The 23,522-nt window shown below is 59.6% G+C and overlaps 3 protein-coding genes across 8 annotated transcripts; 2 read left to right on the top strand and 1 right to left on the bottom strand.

Annotated features, from left to right (window-relative positions):
• The first annotated feature begins 2,101 nt into the window (after positions 1-2,101).
• SEMA3B (semaphorin 3B) lies at positions 2,102-12,902 on the top strand. Of its 2 annotated transcripts, none has more exons than XM_082702683.1 (18): positions 2,102-2,191; positions 5,763-5,949; positions 6,688-6,845; positions 7,012-7,074; positions 7,475-7,594; positions 7,674-7,767; positions 7,941-8,060; positions 8,886-9,031; positions 9,123-9,234; positions 9,351-9,420; positions 9,498-9,642; positions 9,961-10,180; positions 10,436-10,527; positions 10,636-10,677; positions 10,916-11,073; positions 11,164-11,219; positions 11,309-11,448; positions 11,942-12,902. In XM_082702683.1, the coding sequence occupies exons 2-18, from the start codon at positions 5,841-5,843 to the stop codon at positions 12,341-12,343; spliced, it is 2,247 nt and encodes a 748-aa protein (XP_082558809.1). In that variant the 5' UTR covers positions 2,102-2,191; positions 5,763-5,840; the 3' UTR covers positions 12,344-12,902. The 2 variants fall into 2 exon arrangements, with proteins under 2 accessions (XP_082558809.1, XP_082558810.1); XM_082702684.1 differs by having other exon boundaries at positions 2,125-2,191; positions 5,748-5,949.
• On the top strand, positions 11,355-18,467 carry LSMEM2 (leucine rich single-pass membrane protein 2). 3 transcript variants are annotated; one of them, XM_082702842.1, is made up of 4 exons: positions 11,355-11,448; positions 16,886-16,996; positions 17,089-17,274; positions 17,457-17,717. In XM_082702842.1, exons 1-4 carry the CDS (start codon positions 11,409-11,411, stop codon positions 17,588-17,590), a joined length of 471 nt encoding a protein of 156 aa, XP_082558968.1. In that variant the 5' UTR covers positions 11,355-11,408; the 3' UTR covers positions 17,591-17,717. The 3 variants fall into 3 exon arrangements, with proteins under 3 accessions (XP_082558968.1, XP_082558970.1, XP_082558969.1); XM_082702844.1 differs by lacking the exon at positions 11,355-11,448 and adding an exon at positions 14,011-14,129 and having other exon boundaries at positions 17,457-18,467; XM_082702843.1 differs by lacking the exon at positions 11,355-11,448 and adding an exon at positions 14,011-14,129 and having other exon boundaries at positions 16,883-16,996.
• Positions 18,095-23,275, bottom strand: IFRD2 (interferon related developmental regulator 2). Of its 3 annotated transcripts, none has more exons than XM_082702714.1 (12): positions 23,003-23,275; positions 20,925-21,044; positions 20,755-20,839; positions 20,525-20,649; positions 20,282-20,439; positions 20,069-20,119; positions 19,804-19,982; positions 19,616-19,721; positions 19,146-19,283; positions 18,932-19,060; positions 18,756-18,851; positions 18,095-18,618 (listed from the first exon to the last, which is right to left on the bottom strand). In XM_082702714.1, exons 1-12 carry the CDS (start codon positions 23,058-23,060, stop codon positions 18,538-18,540), a joined length of 1,326 nt encoding a protein of 441 aa, XP_082558840.1. In that variant the 5' UTR covers positions 23,061-23,275; the 3' UTR covers positions 18,095-18,537. The 3 variants fall into 3 exon arrangements, with proteins under 3 accessions (XP_082558840.1, XP_082558839.1, XP_082558841.1); XM_082702713.1 differs by having other exon boundaries at positions 22,847-23,210; XM_082702715.1 differs by lacking the exon at positions 18,932-19,060 and having other exon boundaries at positions 23,003-23,251.
• Positions 23,276-23,522: the final 247 nt, after the last annotated feature.

Below are 23,522 nucleotides of genomic sequence, written 5' to 3'. Positions count from 1 at the left end.
ATGGGGAGGGAACCCATGAGATCTGGAACCTGTGACACTGAAGGGGCTGTCAAGGCCTGGAAGAACACCTCACCGTGTTCCTGGGTGGCCCCACTGTTCCTTCTGATGTCAGGAAAACCTACTCCCCACGCAGCCAGAGCTTTTCAAATCAAACCCCCAACAGACCCCATCCCAGATCCAGAATGCCAGGCCAGCCAGGACGCTGGAGAACACAAGCCCTGACTCCAGCCACCTGGTCTGTGGCATGGGCGACCAGGTCCTAGCTGCCCTGGGAGTCAGGGTGGGGGCTGGGATAGGATCGTAGCATCTCTTGGCTCTCTTCTGGGTTCAGGGTCATTCCCGAACAACTGAGCTCAATCTTCCTGTCTATTGGCCTGACAAGAGATCCTGGGGGCCTACATCCCTATCGTGGGGCTACACATTCCCCTAAACCCTCCTGGACTCCCAGAGGGAAAGCCAGCCCGAATCACACATTCAAGGAGGGCATCAGGCCAGGTGGGGTATGTGTGCAGCTACATGAGTGTGTCCATACTTGTCAGCCACTTGGCTCTTTGATTAATAACGGTGATGGGCACTAGGGTGGGGGGGGTCAACACCATGGATCATTTTCTCCTCCCTGTCTTAGTTTCTCCCCTTGCATGAAATAAGCCCCACAGGTGATCTTATTTAGGAGAAAAATAGGTTTGATATTCTTTCCCATTGACTCTGATTTCCAACCTCGTTGTGGGTGGAGAGAGTCAAGGCCTGAGGGGCTGGTGCAGGGTCAAGGAAGGACTTGACCATCAGTTTCCCATCGCACCCCATCCCCAGGACTCAGCAGGCCCAGGAGGGTAGAAGGGCTTCCTGTAGGTATTCTCTCTCTCTCTCCTCCCTCCCTGGGCCTGTCCTCTGCTGGGTCCTGTGATGACAGCCACTGGGGGACCCAGAGGCCTGCAGAGAGGCTCGACCCTGGGTGTTCTAGGCATCTGGGGCTTCACAGAGGAAGTGACGCCAGGAGACCTGAAGACTGAATGGTGAAGAAAAGAGTCTAGCAGGTGGCAAAGAGGAGGAGCTGCCCTGCTGCCCCTCTGGAAATAGGGTGCCCAGAGCCCTCGTGGGGTCAGCTAAGGCTGAGCCTGGGAGCCCCCAAGCTCCAGCCAGGTCTCTGAGGTGGGTAGTGGGGTACTGCAGAGGGGAGGTATTGGGACGAGGAGGGGCAGAAAGACCACAGGGGCACAGCCTCGGGGAGAGTGAAGGAGTCAGGTCTCCGTGCTGATGCTGCTGGGGGAGGAGGCGGGGCCTTGTCTGGCTAACCAGGGGGCCTAAAGGTCTCCCTAAGATCAGGCCTCAGGAGAAGGGATGGGCACCTGCGCCCTGCCAGGGCTGGGTTGGAGACCAGGAGGAAGAAGACTGAGGAGTCCCCAGGGGTCAGGGAGGGACAGAGGTTCAGGTGGAGGGTGGCAGCAGTCGTTGTGTTGGGGGCGGGGATGGGGGACAGGAGTGAAGCTGGGCTGTGAGGGGTCTGCTGGGTGCGGAGATGACACCAAGAGAGGACATCTGTGTTCCCCCACCCTGCCCCCTGCTGCAACCACAGGGCAGTTGAGTAGAGAGATCTGAGAGGTTCAGTGTCTCCCTAAGGACACACAGCTGGTGAGGAGCCCTCACGACCCCACCCTACCCTTCCCAGCCTACTAAGGGTGCTGATCCACCCCAGCATTTCATGCCCCTCAACCTGCACTCCAGGGCAGCTGTCCCCCCCCTTACCCACCCTCCGTGCTGATTAAGAGAAGGTAGCATTTATGTTAATAAATGTTAATAAGCTTGGAGTGCCACCCTGGTCTACATTGGCTGCATTCCTGGCAGCACCCCCACTACTCCCCTAGGCTGTGGAGGAGGGGAGAGGGAGGCTCCACCCCCTGCCCTATTCCCCGCCCCCCCCCAACCCTGCTGGGCAATGAAGAAAACAGGAGCGAGAGGAGAGCTGTGATGTGGCTGGTGGGGGGGGCTCCCCCATCCCAGAGGGGCTGACCTCAGCCCAGGAGGAATGTGCAGGAGGCGGAGGGCTGGGGCGGAGCGGGTGGGGGCAGGGCCGCAGCCAGAGGCCCAGGGTTCCAGGCAGCCCCGCCCTCGGCCCCTCCACCTCAGCCCTGACATGGCCCTCAGAAGGGAAGGGGAACAGGCAAGGAGGGGAAGAGCTGATCTTTCCAAAAAGGTGGGCCAGGGGTCTCTGGGAGCATGGATTCCAGGCTGGGGGCGGGTGGGGGAAGGGCCCCCCCCATTTCCCAGGGGATCTCCCCGGGGTGGGTAGTACTTTGTCAGGGAAGTCAGGCCTCAGGCTTTGCTGGGTTCATTCCTGCCCCCCAGCCCACCCCCACTCAATGCCTAAGTCCTCAGGGTAGTGAGTCCCAGTACCCACGTGGCCAGAAGTAGGAAATGTTGTGATGTCGGAGTCACCAGCCTTGATGGCTAAAGCAGGTGTAAGCGGGGAGCCAAGGCCTGACCCAGCCCAGCCTGGACACTGGGAGGGTTGACGCTGGCCTTCCTCAGATGGATGCCCTACCCCAGCCACACGACCCAGAGTCCAGGCTGAGGGCGGGCCCGGCTGAGGGTGAGGGCCCAGAAGGCAGGTGGTAGGATTTGGCACAACGATTTAGTATTTCCAGAAGGAAAAACCAAGGCCTTGGAGGCTGTGGCACTGACAGGCAGCATCGGGGCGAGAACCCAGGCTGCTTTTGCCCGTGGCTACCCTGGCAAAGTGTAGAGGCCTGGAGTCTGAGGTGGCCTTTGTGGGAGGGGGGCTGCAGGTAAGAGTAGGGACCCCAGCTGCCTTCCCTAGTTTGCTCCATTCTGTCAAGACTCAGGCCCAGGCTGCCTGATTCTAGAATCCTTAGGAACTCCGGGAGTACAGTGTAACCCACTGCTGTTCCTGGAGGACTGCCTCCATGAAGTCCCCCCCCCCCCCCGCTATCCCACCGGAGTCTGGCATATACTTGGGCCTGTAGCTGAGGAACAAAGACCCTGGGGGACACCATGGGCTCCCACCCCTGCAGATCTCCCTTCCTACCCCAGGGAAGAGGACTCACCTAGGGCAAGGGAAGCAACATAAAGGGCTCCAGTGCGCAAGGGGCAGCCCCAAGATGCTGGAAAGGGGGGGGGGTTCCTGGTCCTGCTTTTCAATATGGACGTGGAGCTTGGAGGGAATGAAACAGAGACTGGGACCCTGAGCCTGAAGAACTAAAAGCAGTGGGGGCAGGTAGGGGGCACCGTGGGGGTGGATGGGGACCTCAAATGCACTTGCTGATCTTGGCGGCTAGGGTGGAAAATTGTAAACAGCCGAAGAATTTTGTTTGCTTGCGTGGGGCCGGGGGAGGCTGCCCAGGTCCAAGGCAGAAGCTGGGAGGAGGAAAAGGCTGCATCCTGGAAGTCCAAGAGCCCAGGCTGGGGTGCATCCCTCTACTCCCTCTCCGGAAGACCCCTGGTTCTCCCCCGGAGGCCCTCCCTTCATCTGCCTGCCAGCCAGCCAGCCAGCCAGGCCAGTCCAGGAACACTAGGTCCTGAGACTCAGGAAAGCAGAGCCCGGCCCCACCCGGAACAGGCACTGACACCCCTACTCTGGGAGAGCTGACCAGAGAGGGGCCACAGCCCTTGGAAACCACAGCCTCCCTCACCGACCACTGACAAGCTGCTGACCAGCCTTGGGGAGGTTCCAGGAGGATGCCTTTTGGGGGGATTGAGGGGTGAAAGGCCATCCTCAAGCCCTGTCACGTAGACCCGAGGGCCCCATTCAGCCATGGTCAACATTCGGCCCTTCCAGAGTAGACCCCTAGCAGACCAAATGGGGTTGTCCACCAGACTCAGCTTCAGGCCAAGATCCCAGACCCTCTCCAGCTGAGCCCCTCACTACCCACTTGCAGCTCTCCAGCTGTGTAGGGACGGGTGAGGACCTGAAGTCCCCTGGACCTGCTGTTCTGCCTGCTTCACAGAGCCTTTTGGGGCTAGGGAGGGAGCCCTATATGGTTTCTTCCTCCTTTGCCTTGACTGGTCGCCCAGCTTCTGCACAGGACTGCTATTGGGCGCACCCTATTGCCCCGAGGCCTGACAGGGGAGGGGTCGCCCCTCCCTTGTGCCCGCTCCACTCTGGCCTGGCCACCAACTCCTGCCTGGTCACCCGATCCGCCCCGTAAACTTGCTGGCGCGTGTGGGGCGTGGGGCGGCGGCCGGCTGCGTGGAGGCGGGGGCTGCTCCTTAAAGGAGCCGTTGTAGGGTGCCCTACAGTCCCCATGCTTCTCCCCTCCTCCCGGGCGAGCGGGGGCTGGGGTGGAGAGGCACTGCCGCCTGAGTTCTGGTGGAGTGTGGGAAGGTGGCCGGGTGTTCTGTGGCGTTGCAGACCTCACGGGCTCAGAAGAGGCAGTGGCAAGTGTCAGTGGAGGGACAGCAGGAGGTGGGAGTCCTAGCCTGGGAGGGGTCTGGAAGCTGCGGAACTGGGCAGGGGCTTGGGGGCAGTCGGGAACGTGGCTTGGCAGGTGTGCCCCTTGCTTGATGGCACCCCAGGACCTTGCTCCATGCTAAGGCTCCTGTGCCCAGCACCTGCCCCCGCCAGCTCTGGGAAGGAGGATGGGGATTGCAGCCAGAGGCTGGCCCCACAAAAGGGGTTCAGGGGAAGGGCTCTGGCGCAGAGTTGGAGGGGCTCAAAGATGGGGAAACCTGAGGGAGAAGGCAGGGGAGGCTTAGAGAGGGCTGGGCAACTCACCTGAAGTGGGAGTGAGAGGCTGCCCGAGACCTTTGGCTCTCCCCCAACTTGATTCCTCTTGGGTCTTAAGTCAGCCCACAGAATTTCTGCATAACCAGCCCCCTCTAGGCTCAGGTGAGGAGAGAGGGGTCAAGCAGGAAGCCAGGAGGTGATTCCAAGTAGAAGCTGAGGCTTCCCTCCAGCCTGGGTGGGGGGTGCAGTCCTCAGGGCTCCCGGACAGACATCTTCCTGAGGAGTGGCTATCCAGGCGCTCTCAGAGTTACAGGCAGTGACTGTCCCTGTGGTTGTATTTACTCACTGGCATGCCGAGGGACACGCATGCACTTGTGTATGCACACACAATCGTAATGCACACGTACACAACACACATGTACGCGTGTCTGCAAAGTGCACGCGCATGCCATTGAAGACATGGACATACACCTGTCTGCATGTGTGCGCACACATACAATACAGATACACAAAGGGACCCTCAGAAATACTCAAACTCACGGGCGCCCACACCACTGGCTCCAGCCCCAGAGGTACCTCTACTTCTCTGTGGGCCCGTGGGTGCACAACCACCTCCAGAGGCCTGACCCTCTCTTGCTGCTCACTCCCATGACTGGCTTGTTTTGCTCATTGCACTTGGCGCCCTCTGAAATGACTGCACTGATCTGAGTCCTTGTTGGCATTCTGCCCTCTCCTACATGGGGACCTTGTCTGTGTCCCCCAGTGTCCCAGGCTGGCAAGAAGTAGGCACACAGAGTTTGTGAATTAATGTCTGTGAGCGTGTCTACGGGAAGGGGGGGGTGTTCCTGGGGAGGGTGACGTGGTGGGGCAGGCGCCTGCCAGTGTGGGGGTGACCCCGAGGGTGTGCCCGGCGTGGGTGTGTCTGTGATTGTGGCCAGGCAGGGCACTCTCAGGGAGGGGAGAGCTAGGAAGTGGAATGCGACCCCCCAGCCTCTTTCCCCTAGGGGCTGTAATCTGATCCCTGGGGACTCCCCCCTCTAGCCTCCCGCCCTCATCCTTGCTGCAGCTCCTTCTCTTCCAGATCCTGGGGCAGAGTCCAGGGCGGCTCAAGGCTCCTCCGCACGCGCCTGCTGAACCGGGAGCACCCTGAGCCACCAGGATGGGGCAGGCCGGGGCTGCCGCCATGATCCCGGTCCTGGCTCTGCTCTGGGCGGCAGTGCGGGGGGATGCAACCCCCAGCACCCCGCGCCTGCGGCTTTCCTTCCAAGGTAGGTGCACCTGGTGGGCTGGAGGGCTCCACTCATGGTGGGCGGGAGAGGGTCCAGTGTGGGTAGGGGGCGTGCCTTTGCTGTTGCTTTGTGCCACTGGCCCAGGTTTGATTGGGGGCACTCTCAGGCCATCTCCAGTTAACCCTGTCCTGGCCTCAGCCCCCCAACTTTCTGTGCACATTCTCTTCTTGCTTTCCCAGGAAGACCCCCCTTCCGTTCCCATGGCAACAGATCCTGCCTGGGTCCCATCCACGACCCACCCCCAGGGAAACTGAGGTGTGGGGGTAACTGAGGTGTGGGGGTTACTAGAGCCTCCTTCCCACACCCCCTACACAGGAGGTCGGTCACTGGTCACTAAGCAATGGCATCGCACTGAGCTCAGGCTGGTGGCAGGAAACCCCCATGCTGGGGTTGGGGTTCTGGCTTTCCGGACATGCTCAGCACCCCCACTGGCACCCCGGCCTCCCAGTGTGCCTGCCTGCAGACACTGCTTGTCCAAGCCTGCCCAAGGAGCTCAACCTGCTTGCCCCTTGATTGGGGGGGATGCTGCACTGCCCACCATGGAAGTTTCACACATGGGTGGGCCTGTCTTCATCAGTAGAAACTCACACACATGGAAACTCACATGTGTGTGGGCCAGGTCCCATGTACAACCATGACCTGTGAGAGAGACAGGCAGGGTCTAGGGGAAGCTTCCAGCAGGGCTGGCAGATCCTCTGTGGTGTCCAACCCCTGCAGAGCTCCAGGTCCGGCATGGTCTCCGGACCTTCAGGCTGGAGAGGACCTGCTGCTATGAAGCTTTGCTGGTGGATGAGGAAAGAGGACGCCTGTTTGTGGGCGCTGAGAACCATGTGGCCTCCCTCAGCCTGGACAACATCAGCAAGCGGGCCAAGAAGGTACCAGGGACCCCCAGCCTTGGCGCTGCCTAGGGAAGGAGCCCCAGGACCCCACTCCAGACTGCTTGGAGAGGCCCAGAGGGATGAGCCCCCTGAGCGGACACTCTCTGCACAGAGACCACGCAAGGGCCCTGACCTGTGTCCCCTTCCCCCGACCTCCTTGTAGCTGGCGTGGCCGGCCCCCGTGGAATGGCGAGAGGAGTGCAACTGGGCAGGGAAAGACATTGGCGTGAGTGCTCTCTTTGGGGTGGGAGCGGGGAGGCCAGCCCCCCGCTTTCCACACAGTGGCGCCAAGACAGAGGCCTGCCTGTTTTGGTTGTGATGGGGGCAGGGGGTCGAGATGGCTGAAGTTTGGAGGTAGTGACTCAGGGTGGAGGCTCATGTGATTCTTATTGGGGGCCTCTGAGTCACAGGGGGACGTACAGGCCTGTGCTTTTCCATGTGCGCCTTCTGGTGAGAGGTGGGCCGGGCTGGTCACCAAGGGCATGCAGTTCACCGCAGCCCATGTTGGTGCTTGCCTGGACTGATGCAGAAGAGAGGAAGGGGTGAGGTGCCACTGGGAGCTGGGACTCCTTAAGGCTGCCTCCCTGGGGGAGGCCTCATTGTCCCTGACCCTGCCTGCCCACTAGACTGAGTGCATGAATTTCGTGAAGTTGCTGCATGCCTACAACCACACCCATCTGCTGGCCTGTGGCACGGGGGCCTTCCATCCAACCTGTGCATTCGTGGAGGTGGGCCACCGGCTGGAGGTAAGTCCAGCTCTGGGCAGAGAGGGAGGTTGGGAGGTGAAGAAAGGTCCAGAAGTAACAACTGCCTCCTGCCTCCCAGGAGCCCATGCTCCGGCTGGACCTTCGGAGGCTAGAGGATGGCAAAGGCAAGAGTCCGTATGACCCGAGGCATCGGGCTGCCTCCGTGCTTGTGGGTGAGTCCAAAGGCTAGGGCCCCTCAGAGACTCTTGACTCTCTTGAGAGCCCCAGAGATTCCCCCACGGCCTCACTGACTCCCAGGCTGCTGCCAGAGCTCTCCAAGCACCCCCACCTCCATCCCCCACCGAGAACCTTCAGATTGGCTGAGCAGCCCTCACCCTGTCTGCAGGAGAAGAACTGTACTCAGGGGTGGCTGCAGACCTCATGGGCCGGGACTTCACCATCTTCCGAAGCCTGGGCCAGCGTCCGAGTCTTCGAACAGAACCACATGATTCCCGCTGGCTCAATGGTGAAAAGCTGGTGGGGTTTTGGGAAGGGGGGCCCTTGGCCCCCACAGGGTAGGTGCCAAGGAAGGCCCATAACAGAAGTGAGCAGTGGGTGCAGCCGGGCTCCCACCAGGTAGCTAGCATGGGTCCAGCCTTGTGCCAGGGACTGGGGATGTAGGCCAGACAAGAGATGGGGCCTCCGTCCTCTTTGAGTTCACAGAACTCAGAATGAATACATCATAAGATCAGTTCCAATGGCCATGAGACTGTTCAATGCACAGACAGAACGGGAAAAGGAGATCAGGTGGGAAAATGAGAAAGGAAGCCAGTCTGCTGGGGAGGGGGGCTGAGCTGATTCCAAACGCCCCGTAGGATGGAGGGAAAGAGCAACTAGAGCCAAGAATCTGGCGCAGGAACAAACCAAGGATTAGACACAGGAGAGGAGAGAGGAGAAGGGGTCTCCACCATCAGGGGCTGAGTCACTTGCTGTAAGAGTGAGGAGAACGGGGGCCCCTGCCTCCTGTTCAAGAGTAGGATCCGCGAGTGAAGGTACAACTGATTGGCCATTTCCCTCCTTTCCTGGCCATCTGGCCTGGGGAGCTGCGGGGCTGAGGTGGGCTCTCCAGGTAGTCTCGGTCTCTGCTGCCCTCTTGTGGCTGCTTCTTGACTCACAGGCCCTGATCCTCTGGATCCCGTGGACTTGCGGGGCCATCCGGATGAACTTGATCCTAGAGACTGGGTGCTCAGATGCTGCCTGGCAGGCTTCTGGAGGCACCAGAGTTAGGAGTTAGGAGAGAGAGTATATGGGTCTCATGAGGGAATGCTGACTTCACACCTCCTGCTGCTAGAGCCCAAGTTTGTCAAGGTCTTCTGGATCCCGGAGAGCGAGAATCCCGATGATGACAAGATCTACTTCTTCTTCCGTGAGTCTGCAGTGGAAGCTGCACCAGCACTGGGGCGCCTGTCCGTGTCCCGTGTTGGCCAGATCTGTCGGGTGAGGAGTCCCTGGGCCACAGCCTGTGACCACACCCCTGCCCTCTTGCCTCTTTGGGGCTCCCCCTCACGCCCTCTGATTGGCCACGCAGAATGATGTGGGTGGCCAGCGCAGCCTGGTGAACAAGTGGACCACGTTCCTGAAGGCACGGCTGGTGTGCTCTGTGCCTGGTGCAGAGGGTGACACGCACTTCGACCAGCTCCGTGAGTGCCAGGAGTGGAGGATGGAGTTGGGGAGAGGGAGCGCAGTGCCCCAGACCTGGGAGCCTGGCCACACTGAGGGCTGTGTGCCCTCCCCCAACTGGGCCCCTTCCCCACAGAGGATGTGTTCCTGCTGTCCTTGAGGGACCGTTGGAGCCCGCTGCTCTATGCTGTCTTCTCCACATCCAGGTGAGGGCCGTGAGGTTGTGGGCGGGACTGGCCTGGCTCTTCTTGGCCCCTCACTCTACTCATGCCTTCACCCACAGCACCGTCTTCCAAGGCTCTGCAGTGTGCGTGTATAGCATGAACGACGTGCGCCGTGCCTTTCTGGGGCCCTTTGCACACAAGGAAGGGCCCCTGCACCAGTGGGTGTCCTATCAGGGCCGTGTCCCCTACCCCCGGCCAGGCATGGTGCGTAGCCCCAGGATTCCCACCACAATCTGCTCAAAGTCTCAGGGGTGGAGAATCTGGTCTGGGATCTTCTTGGTGAATGTGGTTTCTTCCTCTTGTTATGGGTGGATAAACATCAATTTGATCAGACAGGGCTTCTAAAAGGAAGGCCATATTTCCTCCTAAGACTCCCAAAGGGAGGGCTGGGTCTTCTCTCTTCAGAGTCCCAGGGCAAGGCTCTATCCATTAGCACCCCTACTCCCAGTTCCTGGAGGTCTCTTGTGGGGCCACCAGACCCTCATACCCACATCCCTGTCGCGCCTCCTCCCCACCGCCCAGTGCCCCAGCAAGACCTTTGGCACCTTCAGTTCTACCAAGGACTTCCCTGATGACGTCATTCAGTTTGCCCGGAACCACCCTCTCATGTACAATTCAGTCCTGCCCGTGGGTGGGCGCCCTCTCTTCCTACAAGTGGGTGCCGGATACACCTTCACCCAGATCACTGCAGACCGTGTGGCAGCTGCTGACGGACACTATGACGTCCTCTTCATTGGCACAGGTCAGTGGTCTGCCATGACCATTCATTAAACCCAGTCTAGACTCTGCCAGTTACTGAAGCTGCCCCTGTCCAGGCTCACCTTCGAATCTTTGTCCGGGTTATGCCCCCATCTCCTTCTGGATGCTGCTCTTATTCTTCCAACCCATGTTCTTCACTGACCCAACCATGCTGAGGACAAAGGCCTCAGAAGTGAGGAGACCCCCCAGCCCTAGCTATGAGGGAACACAAGGAGTTAGTCACTCCTCATCCTTGCAGATGCTGGCACAGTGCTGAAGGTGATCTCGGTCCCCAAGGGCAGCCTGCCTAACGGGGAGGGGCTGCTCTTGGAGGAGCTGCACGTATTTGAGGTGAGATCTAGCCTCCCCCCATCCCCTTCACCTCAACCTCTGTGCCCCCCTGCCTGGAGTAACCCCACCCCACTGATCCCTGATCCCAGTGCTCCCCTTCCCTCTCAGGACTCGGCTGCTATCACCAGCATGCAAATCTCTTCTAAGAGAGTAAGTGACCAGAACGCTTGGGGGTAAAAGGGACCCCGTACGTTCCCCGAGTGCCCCAACCCCCATGCCTCCCTTGGTAGTTCGAATCCCGGGTTTGAGAATAGGTTCTGCCTTCGCTAGACTGCGTGACCTGAGACCTCAGTGTTCCCATCTGTCAAGTGGGGTAAGGGATCTCTGACCTGTGGGAGGCGGGCACGGGGCTGCCTTCGGTCAGCCCGGAGCCCCTCGTGCCCCCTAGCACCAGCTGTACGTTGCCTCACGGAGCGCAGTGGCCCAGATCCCCTTGCACCGCTGTGCTGCCCATGGCCGTGCCTGCGCCGAATGCTGCCTGGCGCGTGACCCTTACTGCGCCTGGGACGGGGCCGCGTGCACGCGCTTCCAGCCCAGCGCTAAAAGGTGGGCCGGGTCGGGGGCGGGCCACGCGGAATCCTTTGCGGCACCTGGCTGGCTAAAGGAAGAAGAGCTCACGTGCCCTGCTCCCCGCAGGCGGTTTCGGCGGCAAGACGTGAAGAACGGCGACCCCAGTACGCTGTGCTCCGGGGGTGAGTGCCCCAGCTTGCCCCGACTTCGCGGCCTTCGAAGACGCCACAGCCTGCCCTGCCTGAATCTGACAATCCCTTGCCCTCCCCAGACTCATCCCATCCCACATTGCTGGAGCGGAAGGTGTTCGGGGTGGAGGGCGGCAGCGCCTTCCTAGAGTGTGAGCCCCGCTCGCTGCAGGCACGCGTGGAATGGACCTTCCAGCGCGCAGGGGAGGCGGCCCGCACCCAGGTGAGCCTCCCGCGCTGGGCTCCTCAACGGGCCCTGGCCCCGCCCCTACATCCAGGAGAGGCTCCGCCCTAGCCAATGAGGCCCTCGGGCCGGCTCCCACCTGTAGACGAGGTGCGGCCCCGCCCAGTGAGACTCCGCCTAACCGGCCCCTCTTGCCTGGTTTGGTCTCTTCCCTGCACGCCGCCTCCCGGTGAGGCCTCTCAGTCTAAATAGACTCCAGACCCAGCCCCCCCCCCCCCCGCCCGAGAAGGAGTCGCGCCCTCGCCCCTCCTGTTGCTCTCCCTGCGCCACCCCCCATGTACTGCCCAGTACGGGGATCCCCTCTCAGACCACCGGTCCCAGTGCCCCCAGCCTCCAAACGTGCCCCTGCGGGCGCCCCTATCCTACTCCCGCTCGGCCGCCGGTGACCCTCTGCATCTCCCGGCCGGGCCTGGAGCGGGGTTTCGCTGTTCGCGACCCTGACGCCCCCGCCTCCCGCTGGCCCGGCCTGCAGGTGGCTGCGGAGGAGCGCGCCGAGCGCGTGACGCGGGGGCTGCTGCTGCGCAGGCTGCGGCGCGGGGACTCAGGCGTGTACCTGTGCGCGGCTGTGGAGCAGGGCTTTTCGCAGCCGCTGCGTCGCCTGGCGCTACACGTGCTGAGTGCAGCGCAGGCCGAAAGGTTGGCCCGGACCGAGGAGGCTGCGCCCGTCGCCCCTCCAGGCCCCAAGCTCTGGTACCGGGACTTCCTGCAGCTGGTGGAGCCGGGCGGCGGTGGCGCTAGCTCCCTGCGAATGTGTCGTCTGCAGCCCGAGTCGCGCCCACCGCCTCCCGAATCGCGGAGGAAGGGCCGAAGCCGCCGAAGGCACGCCCCCGAGCCGCGCGCAGAGCGGGGGCCCCGCAGCGCCGCGCACTGGTGATTCGGCCTCCGGGCTGGGTACAGGGAAGGCGACTCCAGGCAGGAGCGGGAGGACAGACCCTGGGGGACGCACGGCTACGGGGCCCGGCACACTGGTCCCTGGCCGATGGAGACCGACCGACCGACCGACCGACAGGCCCTGGCCGAGGGGCTGCCTCGCCAGCTTATTTATTAACAGAGGATAACCTTTGAATGTAGCCGTGGGAGGGACGGCCCAGGCCGGGCACGGGGTCCTGCTGGTCGCGAGGAGGCAGAGAAGAGGGCTCCAGAGCAGCGACCTGGGCGGAGGAGGAGCCCGGAGTGCCCTCCCTCGGGGAAGGCCCTCCTCCCTGGGGGATGAGCAGAAAGCTGTGAACAGGCTGAGCGGGTGGGGGTGGGGGTGGGGCAGGCCGACTGTACTAATGCAATAAACACGTTATCAGCCGAAGCTGGAGCGGCCCTAGCACGCAACCGCTGGTGCTAGGTCTCGCTGTGTGGCCTTGGGCAACTTCTTCGTGGTCTCTAGACCTCAATTTCTGCTAAGGATGCTGTGATGAGGATTAAAGATGGTTTCCATGTGACTGAGGGGATTCCGTGGGGACCTTTCGGGGCCCTACTGACATACACAGCGTATTCTGAATAATAGAATTTCTTGGCTGAGTGCTATGAAGAAAATGCAATTTGGCGATATGTAAAATAATGTAAGAAAGCATCAAGGAGGGGGTGACATTTGAGCTAAACAAGGAGCCAGCTGCGGGAGTATCCAGGGGAGAGCCTTGGAAGGAAGAGCCAGGGCAAGAAACAAGGTTGCTGTGCTCAAGGAACATCAAGGAGGCCAGTGATACAGTGAAGTGATGGATTTGGGATGTTTAAGGAGGTAGAGCTTATTGTCTTGCTTTGTCCCAGTTGGGAAGGAGGGCCTCAGGGGTCCAATAGCAGAGTGTGGGCCCTAAGATGGGCCACTTCCTCCCTTCAAGGGTAAGTGGTACCATGCCTCCTCATACACTGTGTGTGACTTGTGTACCCTTGGAGAGTAGGAGGGTTCTAAACTGCATGTGCTAAGTGCTTCTGACATGTGGCTGTATTTCCATCCTCCTGTGTCCTGTGCCAGGGAGGAACCATTGTCATTCCTGTTTTACAGATGAGGAAATGGAGGGCAGAGAGGGGGCAGTCCCTTCCCCCAGCTTTTTAACAGAAATACCAATCTTCAATCTAAGTTTGCCCACTGACCAGCATGAGTACCTGCATGTGTAGGTGTGTCTCTGCCCCCTCTGGGGGCCTTCATGTCCCCGGCTCGTTATCCATCACCCCAGTCCCTGGGGCCAGCAGGTCACACAGGGCCAGGTGCTTGCCCATTGGTTTGGAGTAGAGATGACCCAGCTTTGAGTAGAGATCTTTGGGAGTAGAGAGGCTCAGGTCTCAGCTGCCCTGAGGGGCGTTGCTGGAGGTGAGCACGAGGCTGCTTGTCTGGGTAAAGACACCAAGGCCTGTACATATATGGGGGTGGCAGAGTTCCCCAGGAAAGACCCTGGGCACCTGCATTAGTGGAGGTGTGCTCTTGTCTGGGCTCCATCACCAGCTAGATAGTCCCCACTGGGTCACTCCACCCATTCCCAGGGCTGAAGGCTGCCCCCTCTAAATATAGCCCAGTGGGCTGAGCTCAGGCCTATTTTAGGCCTGGGTTGGGAGGCTGCTAGCCTTTCCAGGCTCTGAGGAGCCACTGCTGCCTTCATCCTGTCCTGCTACTGGGTGTTATTATCAGCCCCCCAACTGTCCACCACCCGCCATGCCTGAGGAGACCCAGGAAGGTAGGAGAGCATTAATGGGGGAGGGCAAGTCCCCTGTCCTGTGACCCTGTGGACTCTGGAGCAGCCCTGCCTCATCCCATTTACCTCACTTCCTTGACTAGTGAGTCATCAGTCACCATGTCCCAGCTTGAGTTAACGGACCTACCCCCTGTGCATGGAGAGAGGGCTTACCACATCTGGAACCCCATGTCCTCTCCTGCCCTGCCTGTCTCCCCTGCTAAGGACAGGGAGGGGTTGGGGGGGAGCTACCTGGTCAACTATAGGCTGTGCCCAAGTGGGTGTGGGCAGGGCAGATGCCTGGCCAGCTAGGCTCTTCATTCAGGGAGGAAGCTGGGATCCGAATAGGCTGTTGCAGGAAGCCTTTGTGCATGTGGCCCAGAGACCGGGAGTGGGTAGATCTCCGGCCTCCTCCAGCTTGAGCCTAAAATGGACCTAACTATTGGCTAGTTGGGATCCCTTGGCCTGGTGCAGCTTAGAGCTAGTTAGGCCTTTGGTGGCCACTCGCCTAACTGCCCCATTGCACCCAAGTACAGAGGTTCAGTGGGGCCGAACAGGGCTGACCAGCTGCCCCACGCTTCTCTGGCCCAGCCGGTCAACTCCCTTACCACATTTTCAACATTTCAGCTGGATGGGGGCGGGGTGCCCAGCCCCCAGTAGTGATGGGAGATGTTTGCCTCCACCTGGGGTCCAAACAACGTTTATCAATTTTTTTCCTGGGAATGAACAGAATCCGAGTTCAATTTAGGAAGGGTGGGGAAGGGGCACCTGGGTGGTTCAGTTCGTTAAGCACCCAACTCTGGATTTCTGCTCACGTCATGACCTCAGGGTGGTGAGATGAGCCATCTGCGCTCAGCAGGGAGTTGGAGCCTGCCTGAGATTCTCTCCCTCTCCTGCCCCTCCCCCTGCTTGTGTCCACAAACACTCCCTCTCAAATAGGTAAATATTATTTTTTAAAAGTGTGGGGAAAGCAGAGCCAGCTGCAGAGAGGAATTTACTATGATCCCCAACCCATCACCCAAACGTGACTGGCAGCATCTCTTTTTACTCTGGGGCATATCAAGGGCCAATTTCAAGCAAATCATGAAGGCTGAGTTCTTGTTCTGAAAGTGACAGACTGAGAGTCCCATCACCCTTGCCCCTATCAGCAGGAATTCCCTCAGTGCCCCCCCTGCTTTGTTATCTAGTGTCTAGCTGGGTATCTGGAGGTATAAGGAGCCAAGATTATTTAAAAAAAAAAAAAAAAAGTATACTTTTTAGAAATCACAAAATATATATTTTTAAAGATTTTATTTATTTATTTGACAGAGAGAGACCACAAGTAGGCAGAGAGGCAGGCAGAGAGAGAGGAGGAAGCAGGCTCCCCGCAGAGCAGAGAGCCCGATGTGGGGCTTGATCCCAGGACCCTGAGATCATGACCTGAGCCGAAGGCAGAGGCTTTAACCCACTGAGCCACCCAGGCGCCCCCACAAAATATTTTTGATGGGTCTAAAAATCAGTGAAATCACAAGAAAAGTTGACACCCCAGTGACTAAGTGGGCAGAGGTTGGGAATGGATAAGGAAAGTATTTCAGGCAAAGAAACCCAATCAAGGGGCGCCTGGGTGGCTCCGTGGGTTAAAGACTCTACCTTCAGATCAGGTCATGATCTCAGGGTCCTGGGATGGAGCCCTGAATCTGAATAGGGCTTTTTGCTCAGCAGGGAGCCTGCTTCCTCCTCTTTGCTTGCCTTTCTGCCTACTTGTGATCTCTGTCAAATAAATAAATAAATAAAATCTTTTAAATAAAAAAGGAAGAAACCCAATCAAACAGGTCAAGGAAGGCCCTTCCTCATCTCCCAGTTTGGCAAACATATGTGTACGCATGTATGTATGTAATTTTTTTTTTTTTTTTCAGTGAAAAGGCCTAAAGGTGGTGATATACCCTTCTGGGAGCTATGGACAGCCATTCTGGAGGACAGTTTGATGATGGCTTAAAGAAGCCCCTGCTCTTTAAGCCAGTAACTTTGCTTCTAGTAATCTGTCCTTATTAACAATTAGGAAATTGGGGAAAACCTTCATACTCCCTGATGCATGTCCTTTCCTAGGGGTTATTAGCTTCAGAAGGGAACTGGAAACAACCTAAATGCCCAGGCAGCCTCAAAGGGAGGCGGCAGGAGCCTGTGGAACAGCTTGATAACAAAGGCGGGTCTCCTGTTACAAGGCTGAGTGAAAACAGCAGGGTTCACAGAAGTACAGCTGAATCACAGATCTCAGAGGCCGTTAAAGCAGGCCCTGGGGGACAGGTGGCACCCAGCTAGGAGAGGGGTGCTTCTGTGGGGCATGCAAAGTTGCCAGACACTGGGTCTGGCCTGGTGGCTACCTCACAGGGGCTGCAGAGCAAACTGATAGCAGAAGCAGGGATGAAATTTCATGCACCGTCAGTTGAGCCCTCCAAGGCTGCTAACTCTTTAGGAATGAGCAGGCAAAGGAATGCCTAAAAGTCCTTGAGATGCTCACTGCGGGGGGGGGGGGGGGGGGGGCAGAGCGAGCAAGTCAGATGTACCTCCTGCTGTCGTGGGTGTTACCAGGCCCAGGGGGCTCCATGGTCATTCTGGTTCCCAAACAAGGATCATTTCTGAGTTGGTTTTTGGGGCATTTGGAGCCAACCTCCCTTTGTCCTTTCCCATCTTCTCGGAGTCCCTGCTGCTGCTGGAAGCCACCTCAAAGAAGGGAGGGGGGGTGGCCTGCTGGCTGAATCAGTCCTGCCCTGTCCCAGCAGACACTGTGGCACTGACAGCGAGCTCCAGGAGCAGGGAGCCACTGGCCCCCAGCCACACACAGGAGGTGCGGCTGCACCAGGTGGAGTCCATCAGTGACCTGCACAGCGGAGGTGAGGGGGGCAGGGCGGCAGGACTGATGTACTGGGAGTAGGGAGGAGGGCAGGTACACCCCCTACCCTCCTGATGCCCCATCTGCCCCCAGGTTCGCTGCGCCCCTACCTGGCTGAGGAAGCGCAGCCATGGGATGAGCTGCTGGGCATTTTGCCCCCGTCACTGTGTGCCCAGGCTGGCTGTGGTCCCCTGCAAGGCCGGGGAAGCTTCCTGATGCTGCTGGCACTACTGGTGCTCACCTGTCTGGCGCTCGCCATTCTGGCTGTCTATCTGAGCGGTACGGACAGACAGATGGATGGTGTGGGTAGCAAGTGGGGACTGAGGGTGAGGAGCAGGGCCTGGAAGGCACTTCCTTCTGTATGGTTGGAGGGAGCAGCTGCTGAGGCCAAGGCAGCGAAGGGTGGGGAGCTGTGGGGTGGCAGGAGGTCTGATGACCTCCTCATTCCTGCCTGTCCCCAGTGCTGCAGAGTGAGTCTCTCCGCGTGTTGGCACACACCCTGCACACCCAGGAAGAGACGCTCCTCAGGCTCCGGCTGGCCAGCCTCAGCCAGCTGCGCAGGCTCAACTCCAGCGAGGCCCCCGCACCCAGCTGAGATACCAATGGGACCAGGGCTTGGGGATGGGGGGGGGGGGGATAAAGTGGCCAAGGCAGGCTTCTCCTGACCCACCGTTCTGCACTTCCTTGGTGAGGTTTCTGTACCAGAGTCTGACCTGACCACATGCTCCCCGCCTCTCCTGTCTTCAGGCCAGGGCTGGCCAGGTTTTCTGGTGCCAAGGCCCTGGTTTGGGTGGCCCAAGGTCAGAGGAAGCAATACCAGCCTCCTGGCTCCTTCTGTGGCCTGTCAGCAGCTTCTGGCTTCCCCCAGACGTAGGTTCAAATCTAGAAATAGCTGCTCCCACCCCAGTTGCCCAAACTCTGCCAGGCCTCCCAGTGGGGATCCAGCGCCTCAGCACTCAAGCAGGAGAACTCTGAGGATGGGGAGGACGGCCACCTGAGGAGATGGTCTTAAAAGGCAAAAATGAGATGGAGATGGTGCAGAGCCCATGGGGGCGGCAGATGGGAGGGCAGGCGGAAGTACCCAGAGCTAATGGCCGCAGCAGGCTGAGCATTCAGTTTAATTATCTCTAATAATCTTTAAAAATCAGCATATAGATCCATTCCAGGCACCCTCGTGTCCCCACCTGTTTCGGTGCCATTTGGCAGATGCCGTTCCCCTCAAGGATGTGGGTCATCCCAGAAGAGCAGGGCCCGAGGAAGGAGAGCAAGGGACAGCCCTCCTACCATGTGTCCCACAGCTCTGGGATAAGCACACATCTGGCCAGGCCTGGGACAGGGCAGGGAGAGGCCACAGCGCTGTGGGCAGGGGCAAGGGGCCAGGATCCCAATTGCCTTGGCCTCTGGCCACCCCATCCCCATGTCTGTTTTTGGTTTTGTCATTAAAAAAATAAAGCGATGATTCCTGGCAGGGACGAGTTGTTGCAGTGTCTTCTGTTAAAAACACAGGCACGGGTGTGGACAGTCTCTTCTGCTGGCCCCGCCTCAGAGGAGGTCTGCCCGCTTGTCCCGCACGCGGCTGCGTGCCTTGGTCCGTGCTTTGAAGGCAGCAGCGTTGTACAAGTGCTGGAGTGGGGGCAGCGAGCGAGGCTCTGGTGAGCCAGGGAAGGGGAGGCCCAAGCCCTTTCCTCCAGCCCCTGCAGAGCTCTGGGCCTCGAGGCCATGGGAACATGGGGAAGAGAAGGGTGCCCGAGGGTGCAAACCTTCTCAAAACGTGAGATCTTGCAAGCCTTCAGGGCGGCGGCATCCAGCACCAGCACAGGGCCCAGGCCAAAGATGTCACGGAGGAGCTCGTTGTTCTGGGGGATGAAACGGGCAGTGAGCGGAGGCTGGTCCACAAGAGCCAAGCTGGGCAACCCCTCCCCGTCCGTCCTCCCACCTGGAGGTGGTGGTGCATGCCCGATCCCAGCACATCCTTGAAGGCAGCGTAGGCACGGCGCCGCGCCCAGCTGTCCACATAGAGCACCTCGAGGCCGAAGCGGATGGACTCTTCCTCACACTCCCCACCCTGCAGCATAGGGGGACCCACAGAACAGGGCTCAGCGGCTGTGTCCAGGGAGCACTCTCACCAGGACACACATGCTCACACGTACCTCAACGAAATGCAGCACGGCACGGAAGGTGGAACGCTGCCGCCGCCGGTCAGCCTTGGCACGGTACTTGTTGCTGTCGGTGGCCAGGGTCCGCAGGGCGCTGCAGAGGGCCTCCATGTCCTCGTACAGAAAATCCTCCTGCAGCGGGAGCAACGGAGGGTGTGTGAGCAGAAGCCCAGGCCCTGCACGCTCTCAACATGGGGCTACCCAAACCCTTCCTCTCACGGCCAAAGTGGTTTCCTCCTTTGCCTGGTCCCCCTGAATCCCTTCCTGGCCCCTATCTGGGGTCAGACACCCCTCTCAAAGCCCCCACCACAGCACCCAGCATCTGAGTCTGTGTTAGGGTGACCTCCCCTCTGTCACGACCTAGGGCTGCCCTAACTTCTGCGATGTCCCCTGCATCCAGCCTAGGTTGGACAGGTGGTGTCAGGAGGCCCCCATCCCTTCCCTTCCCCCACTCCGCCTCACACCTCAAGGTCCCGGGCAAGCTCAAAGAGTAGTGCGATGGTCTCGCCGGCAGCAATTCGCAGGTTCACGCATTCGCTGGACAAGAGCTGGGGCAGCCGGGGCAGCTGCCTGGGGAAGGGGCAGGCTGAGCTATGTGTGGGCCGGGGCCTTGCTGCCTTTCCCCTCCCACTCACAGCGAGCAGTCACTTACCTGTCCAGGATGTGGCTGATATGGGCACTGGGGCAGACGGTGAGGAGCAAAGCCCAGGCCTGCAGGGCAGCGCAGAGCAGGCCATGCTGGCTGGCAGGGACCACAGGGACTGTGGAGCCACCCACTGCACAGGACCGGCTAAAAACGCTTTCCAAGCAGTTGAGGCAAGACATCAGGTCCTAGGGACACAGGGAGCCAGTGGGAATGGCTCAGGGGTAGAGCCAGGGCCTAGGTGCTCTATTACCTGTGCCTGGAGATGACTTACCTGGACATCGGCAGCAGCCACATAGCACCCCAAGCCAAGAGCAGAAGCGCACTGTGGGAAGGGGGGCAAAGCCATGCCACAATCAGAGAGTGAGCCTGGGTTCCTGGCCACAGGGCTCACCCTTAGAGTAGGGGAGCCTGAAGGCAGGTGGAACCCACCTCTCTGCTTGGGGACTAGGGGATGGAAGGGGGTCACAGAGCCTCAAACACTCACGTGGAGCCGGGCAGCAGGGCTGGCTGTGCTGTCACTGAGCACAGATACCAGGAGGGGCTGCAGGCTGTGGAAGAGCTCCTCGCCCTTGGGTCCAGGGCCCAGCTGCACGCAGAGCAGGCCTAGCACAGCAGCGGCCAGCGCCTGCTCCTCGCCCTTCCCTGGAGGAATGCTTTCCGGTCAGCCCATGCAGCGAGGGTCAGCACCCAGCCAGTTCAGGTCTCCCCTGAGCCCCCAGGGCCCAACCTTTCTTGAGGCACTTTTCCAAGGCATCAGCCAGGGTGAGGCGGCGCTCCAGCAAGAAGTCGGGGAGTAGGCGGGATGCCAGGGCCAGGCGAAGGCTCTCAAGAGCACCCTGCCGGGTCTTGGCACTGGGGGACGAAGAGAGGGACCTTGTGGGCCAGCCCTACTGGGTCACACTTGGCATGGGCTGAGCAGGGACACGGATGTGGGGGTTGGCCAGCAGTCAGGGGTACCTCTTATCTGTGAGGCAGTCCACATACTCCTTCAACTTCTCCTCAAGGTCTTCCTGCTGGCCCTGCTCCTCCGCGGCATCCCCCCCTGCAAGGTCAGCGGGTCAGCCCTGTGTCTTGACCTATCCCAGGGAATCCTCACAGAGGCCCTGCCACCTCCCACCCGCTCTCACCAAGGCTGTCCTCGGCTGCAGTGCTAAGGAGGCTGGGGCATTCACTGGTGGTGCTGCGGGCCTCACTGACGGCCTCGTCCTCACTGGAACCTGAGTCAGCCTGGGTACTGCTCCGGGCACCTGGGAAAGGTTGGACACATTTGTGGCAGCACCTGGCCTGCCTCCACTGATGAGGGATGGCTGGGGGGTACCTCACCCAACCTCATAAGCCCACGAGAATAAAATCCTGCCCCTTTCAGAGATGAGGAAACAGAGACTGTGGCATGGGGCACCGGGTCTGGGATTCAGGGAACACTGAGCCAGGAAGTAGGAGAAAGGGAAATGAGGTCCATCAGCTGGAGAACATCAGACGCGAGGTCCAGCCGAGGAAAACCCGGCAGGCTTGGTGAGTAGAGCCTCCTTGAGACTACAGTGTGCTTTACAGAGATTGAGAGCCTGGTAGCGGTAGACAGGGCTGCACAGGCCCCACCTAAGCCTGTGGCTGAGCCTGGAGTGGGGTTATTTCTAGGCAAATCCTGGGAGAGCTCAGCTACTCGCTCAGATTATGCCTAAAAATGGCCAGGGCAAAGGTTAGGGGCTTAATTATAGGATCTGTATATATAGAATACATACACACACAGGGTTCAAATTCCAGCTTCCTATCTTAAAAGAGGTGTAACCAAGTCAAATACCTAGCCTTTACCCCCTCAATTTCTTCACGTGCAAAACAGAGATGCTAAAGGACTCTTCTGGTATAGCAAATATATATCTATATCTGGTATAGATAATAACTAAACAACTAGTTGTGACTCTTCTGTGGGCCAACATCATCTATCTGCCCTGGGGCAGAAGCCCAGCTCCTAGTGGATGTGGGTGGCTGCCCCAGGCTTCAAGCATACTGTCTTCTGAGATCCCCCTGGACCATCCCAAGCCTTTAGCTTTGGGTGAATGGACACACAGCACCCTCCTGATCCTGGGAAATGCAGAAAATGGAGTGGCCCCTGACCCCGTGAGTCCCTGAAAATAGGTAAACAAAGGAGAATGTCAGGGTCAGCATAATGTACACTCCTGTGTGTGGGTTCTGCCCAGGGTCAGGGGCTGACTTTGGCAAGGGCAGCTGCTGCAACAGAGCCCCAGATGGGTTCTGGTCACCAGGCTGGTCCTAATTCTCAGGAACTAAATACTCCATGTGCCTGCTGGACAAAGTTGAGCATGCATCCAGGCCTCTCCTCACCTCCTCTCTTACTGCCCTAACCAGCCAAAGCAGCCCAGCCTCCCTCATGTGCTCCCTCCAGATGCCAGGGCTTGGCACAACTTTTTCCCTCTGCATAGCACTCTCTTCTTCACCTTCTCGGGATTCACCCACAAGCCCCTCCAGAACTCCTTGGTTCCTAAGTGTGGAGCTGACACCATTTAATGAACTTATCCCACAGTACCAACCCTTCTGGAATGTCGCTACCCTCTTAGATACCCCCACACCCAAGTCCTGTTAGGGTTGTGGCCAAGTCTGAGCTGTGCGTAGCAGGCACCCCATTCCTGAAGAGTAAACATATGTGTTTACTGCACCAAAACACACTCCTGTTGGAAGCTGATAAGTCTCAGAGCCGCCTCGGGCTCCAGGGCACTCCCCAACCCTCCCGCCAGGCCCACCAAAGCCGTGCCAAACCCACCAAAGCCGTAATCCTGCAACTTCCCTATAGCCGATCCCCTCAGTACTCCCCGGCAGGCTAGGCCTCCCTCCAATTTCCTAGTCCAGTCCAGGAAAGCACCAGGTAGTGGCGAGGGGGACAGGCTTCCTGCTCTGTTCGGCGGTTTGTCCACCATAGGAAGCAACTGGGGTGCGGCGGCAATGCGGGAAACTGAGGCGGGGAGGCGCCCACCGGTTTAGGGCCGGTAACGCGAGCTCCGGAGCTGCAAGCAGAGCGCTAGAGTTGGACACCCACGTGGCCGCTGCCTCCTGGGGCACGTGCCGACGGCGGAGGAGTTGCGGGACGCAGCGCCAGGTTGGTCGAGGAAGTCTCTGTTCAGGACCCTCCGGGACACGGACGGGAAAGCCAGGCAGGACCCCGCTCGCGGTTCACTAGTTGCTCGCCACTTACCCGCTCCGCGGCGCTGGGCGCCCTTGCGGGGCGCGCTGCCCTTACGGGCGCGGGGCATGCCGGGAATCAGGAGCGCGGGCGCGCGGAGGGCGCGGGGTCAGGGACCCGGCAGGTGAGGGCTCCAGACCGGCGAGACGCCGGCCGCTGGGCTAAGCTGAGACTTGGGCAGACGACGGGAGCCACACGCCACACGCGACACCATCTTCGCGAGGCGCCCCGCCCTGCCAAACGGGTCGGAGCGCCCCACCCTGCTAAACGGGTGGCCGGGAATGTGAGTTCTTGGCCATTGGGTTCAGGCCCACATCCACGCGGCTGAAACTACTAGTCCCAGGAGGCTGTGCGCGCAGATGACGGCCGGCCGGCTGGGCGCAGAGCATCTCGGGAATTGTAGTGTACTCCCGAGACCCAAAAGCCCACGACGCTCTCGCTGAACTATGCACCCACAATGCCCTGCGGTCACCCACCCCTCCTCCCGTGTCCATGTGCTTCCCAGCACAGTCATTAACTCTGAAGCTGCGGC

This window comes from Mustela nivalis (assembly GCF_964662115.1).
Source record: "Mustela nivalis genome assembly, chromosome: 1".
In the NCBI taxonomy this organism is placed as follows: domain Eukaryota; kingdom Metazoa; phylum Chordata; class Mammalia; order Carnivora; family Mustelidae; genus Mustela; species Mustela nivalis.
The sequence above is the reverse complement of the archived record's forward strand: the minus strand, read 5'-3'. Positions and strand labels throughout refer to the sequence as shown.

Coding starts and splice junctions, on each gene's coding strand:
- IFRD2 (XM_082702713.1), bottom strand. CDS start 23,060: ATGCCCCGCGCCCGTAAGGGCAGCGCGCCCCGCAAGGGCGCCCAGCGC. Junction 20,650..20,754: donor GACTGCCTCACAGATAAGAG/GTACCCCTGACT, acceptor TTCGTCCCCCAG/TGCCAAGACCCGGCAGGGTG. Junction 20,120..20,281: donor GCCCTGCTGCCCGGCTCCAC/GTGAGTGTTTGA, acceptor CCCTTCCCACAG/TGCGCTTCTGCTCTTGGCTT.
- LSMEM2 (XM_082702842.1), top strand. CDS start 11,409: ATGGACCTTCCAGCGCGCAGGGGAGGCGGCCCGCACCCAG. Junction 11,449..16,885: donor GGGAGGCGGCCCGCACCCAG/GTGAGCCTCCCG, acceptor CTGTCCCAGCAG/ACACTGTGGCACTGACAGCG. Junction 17,275..17,456: donor TCTGGCTGTCTATCTGAGCG/GTACGGACAGAC, acceptor GCCTGTCCCCAG/TGCTGCAGAGTGAGTCTCTC.
- SEMA3B (XM_082702683.1), top strand. CDS start 5,841: ATGGGGCAGGCCGGGGCTGCCGCCATGATCCCGGTCCTGGCTCTGCTC. Junction 5,950..6,687: donor CCTGCGGCTTTCCTTCCAAG/GTAGGTGCACCT, acceptor CAACCCCTGCAG/AGCTCCAGGTCCGGCATGGT. Junction 10,181..10,435: donor CGTCCTCTTCATTGGCACAG/GTCAGTGGTCTG, acceptor TCATCCTTGCAG/ATGCTGGCACAGTGCTGAAG.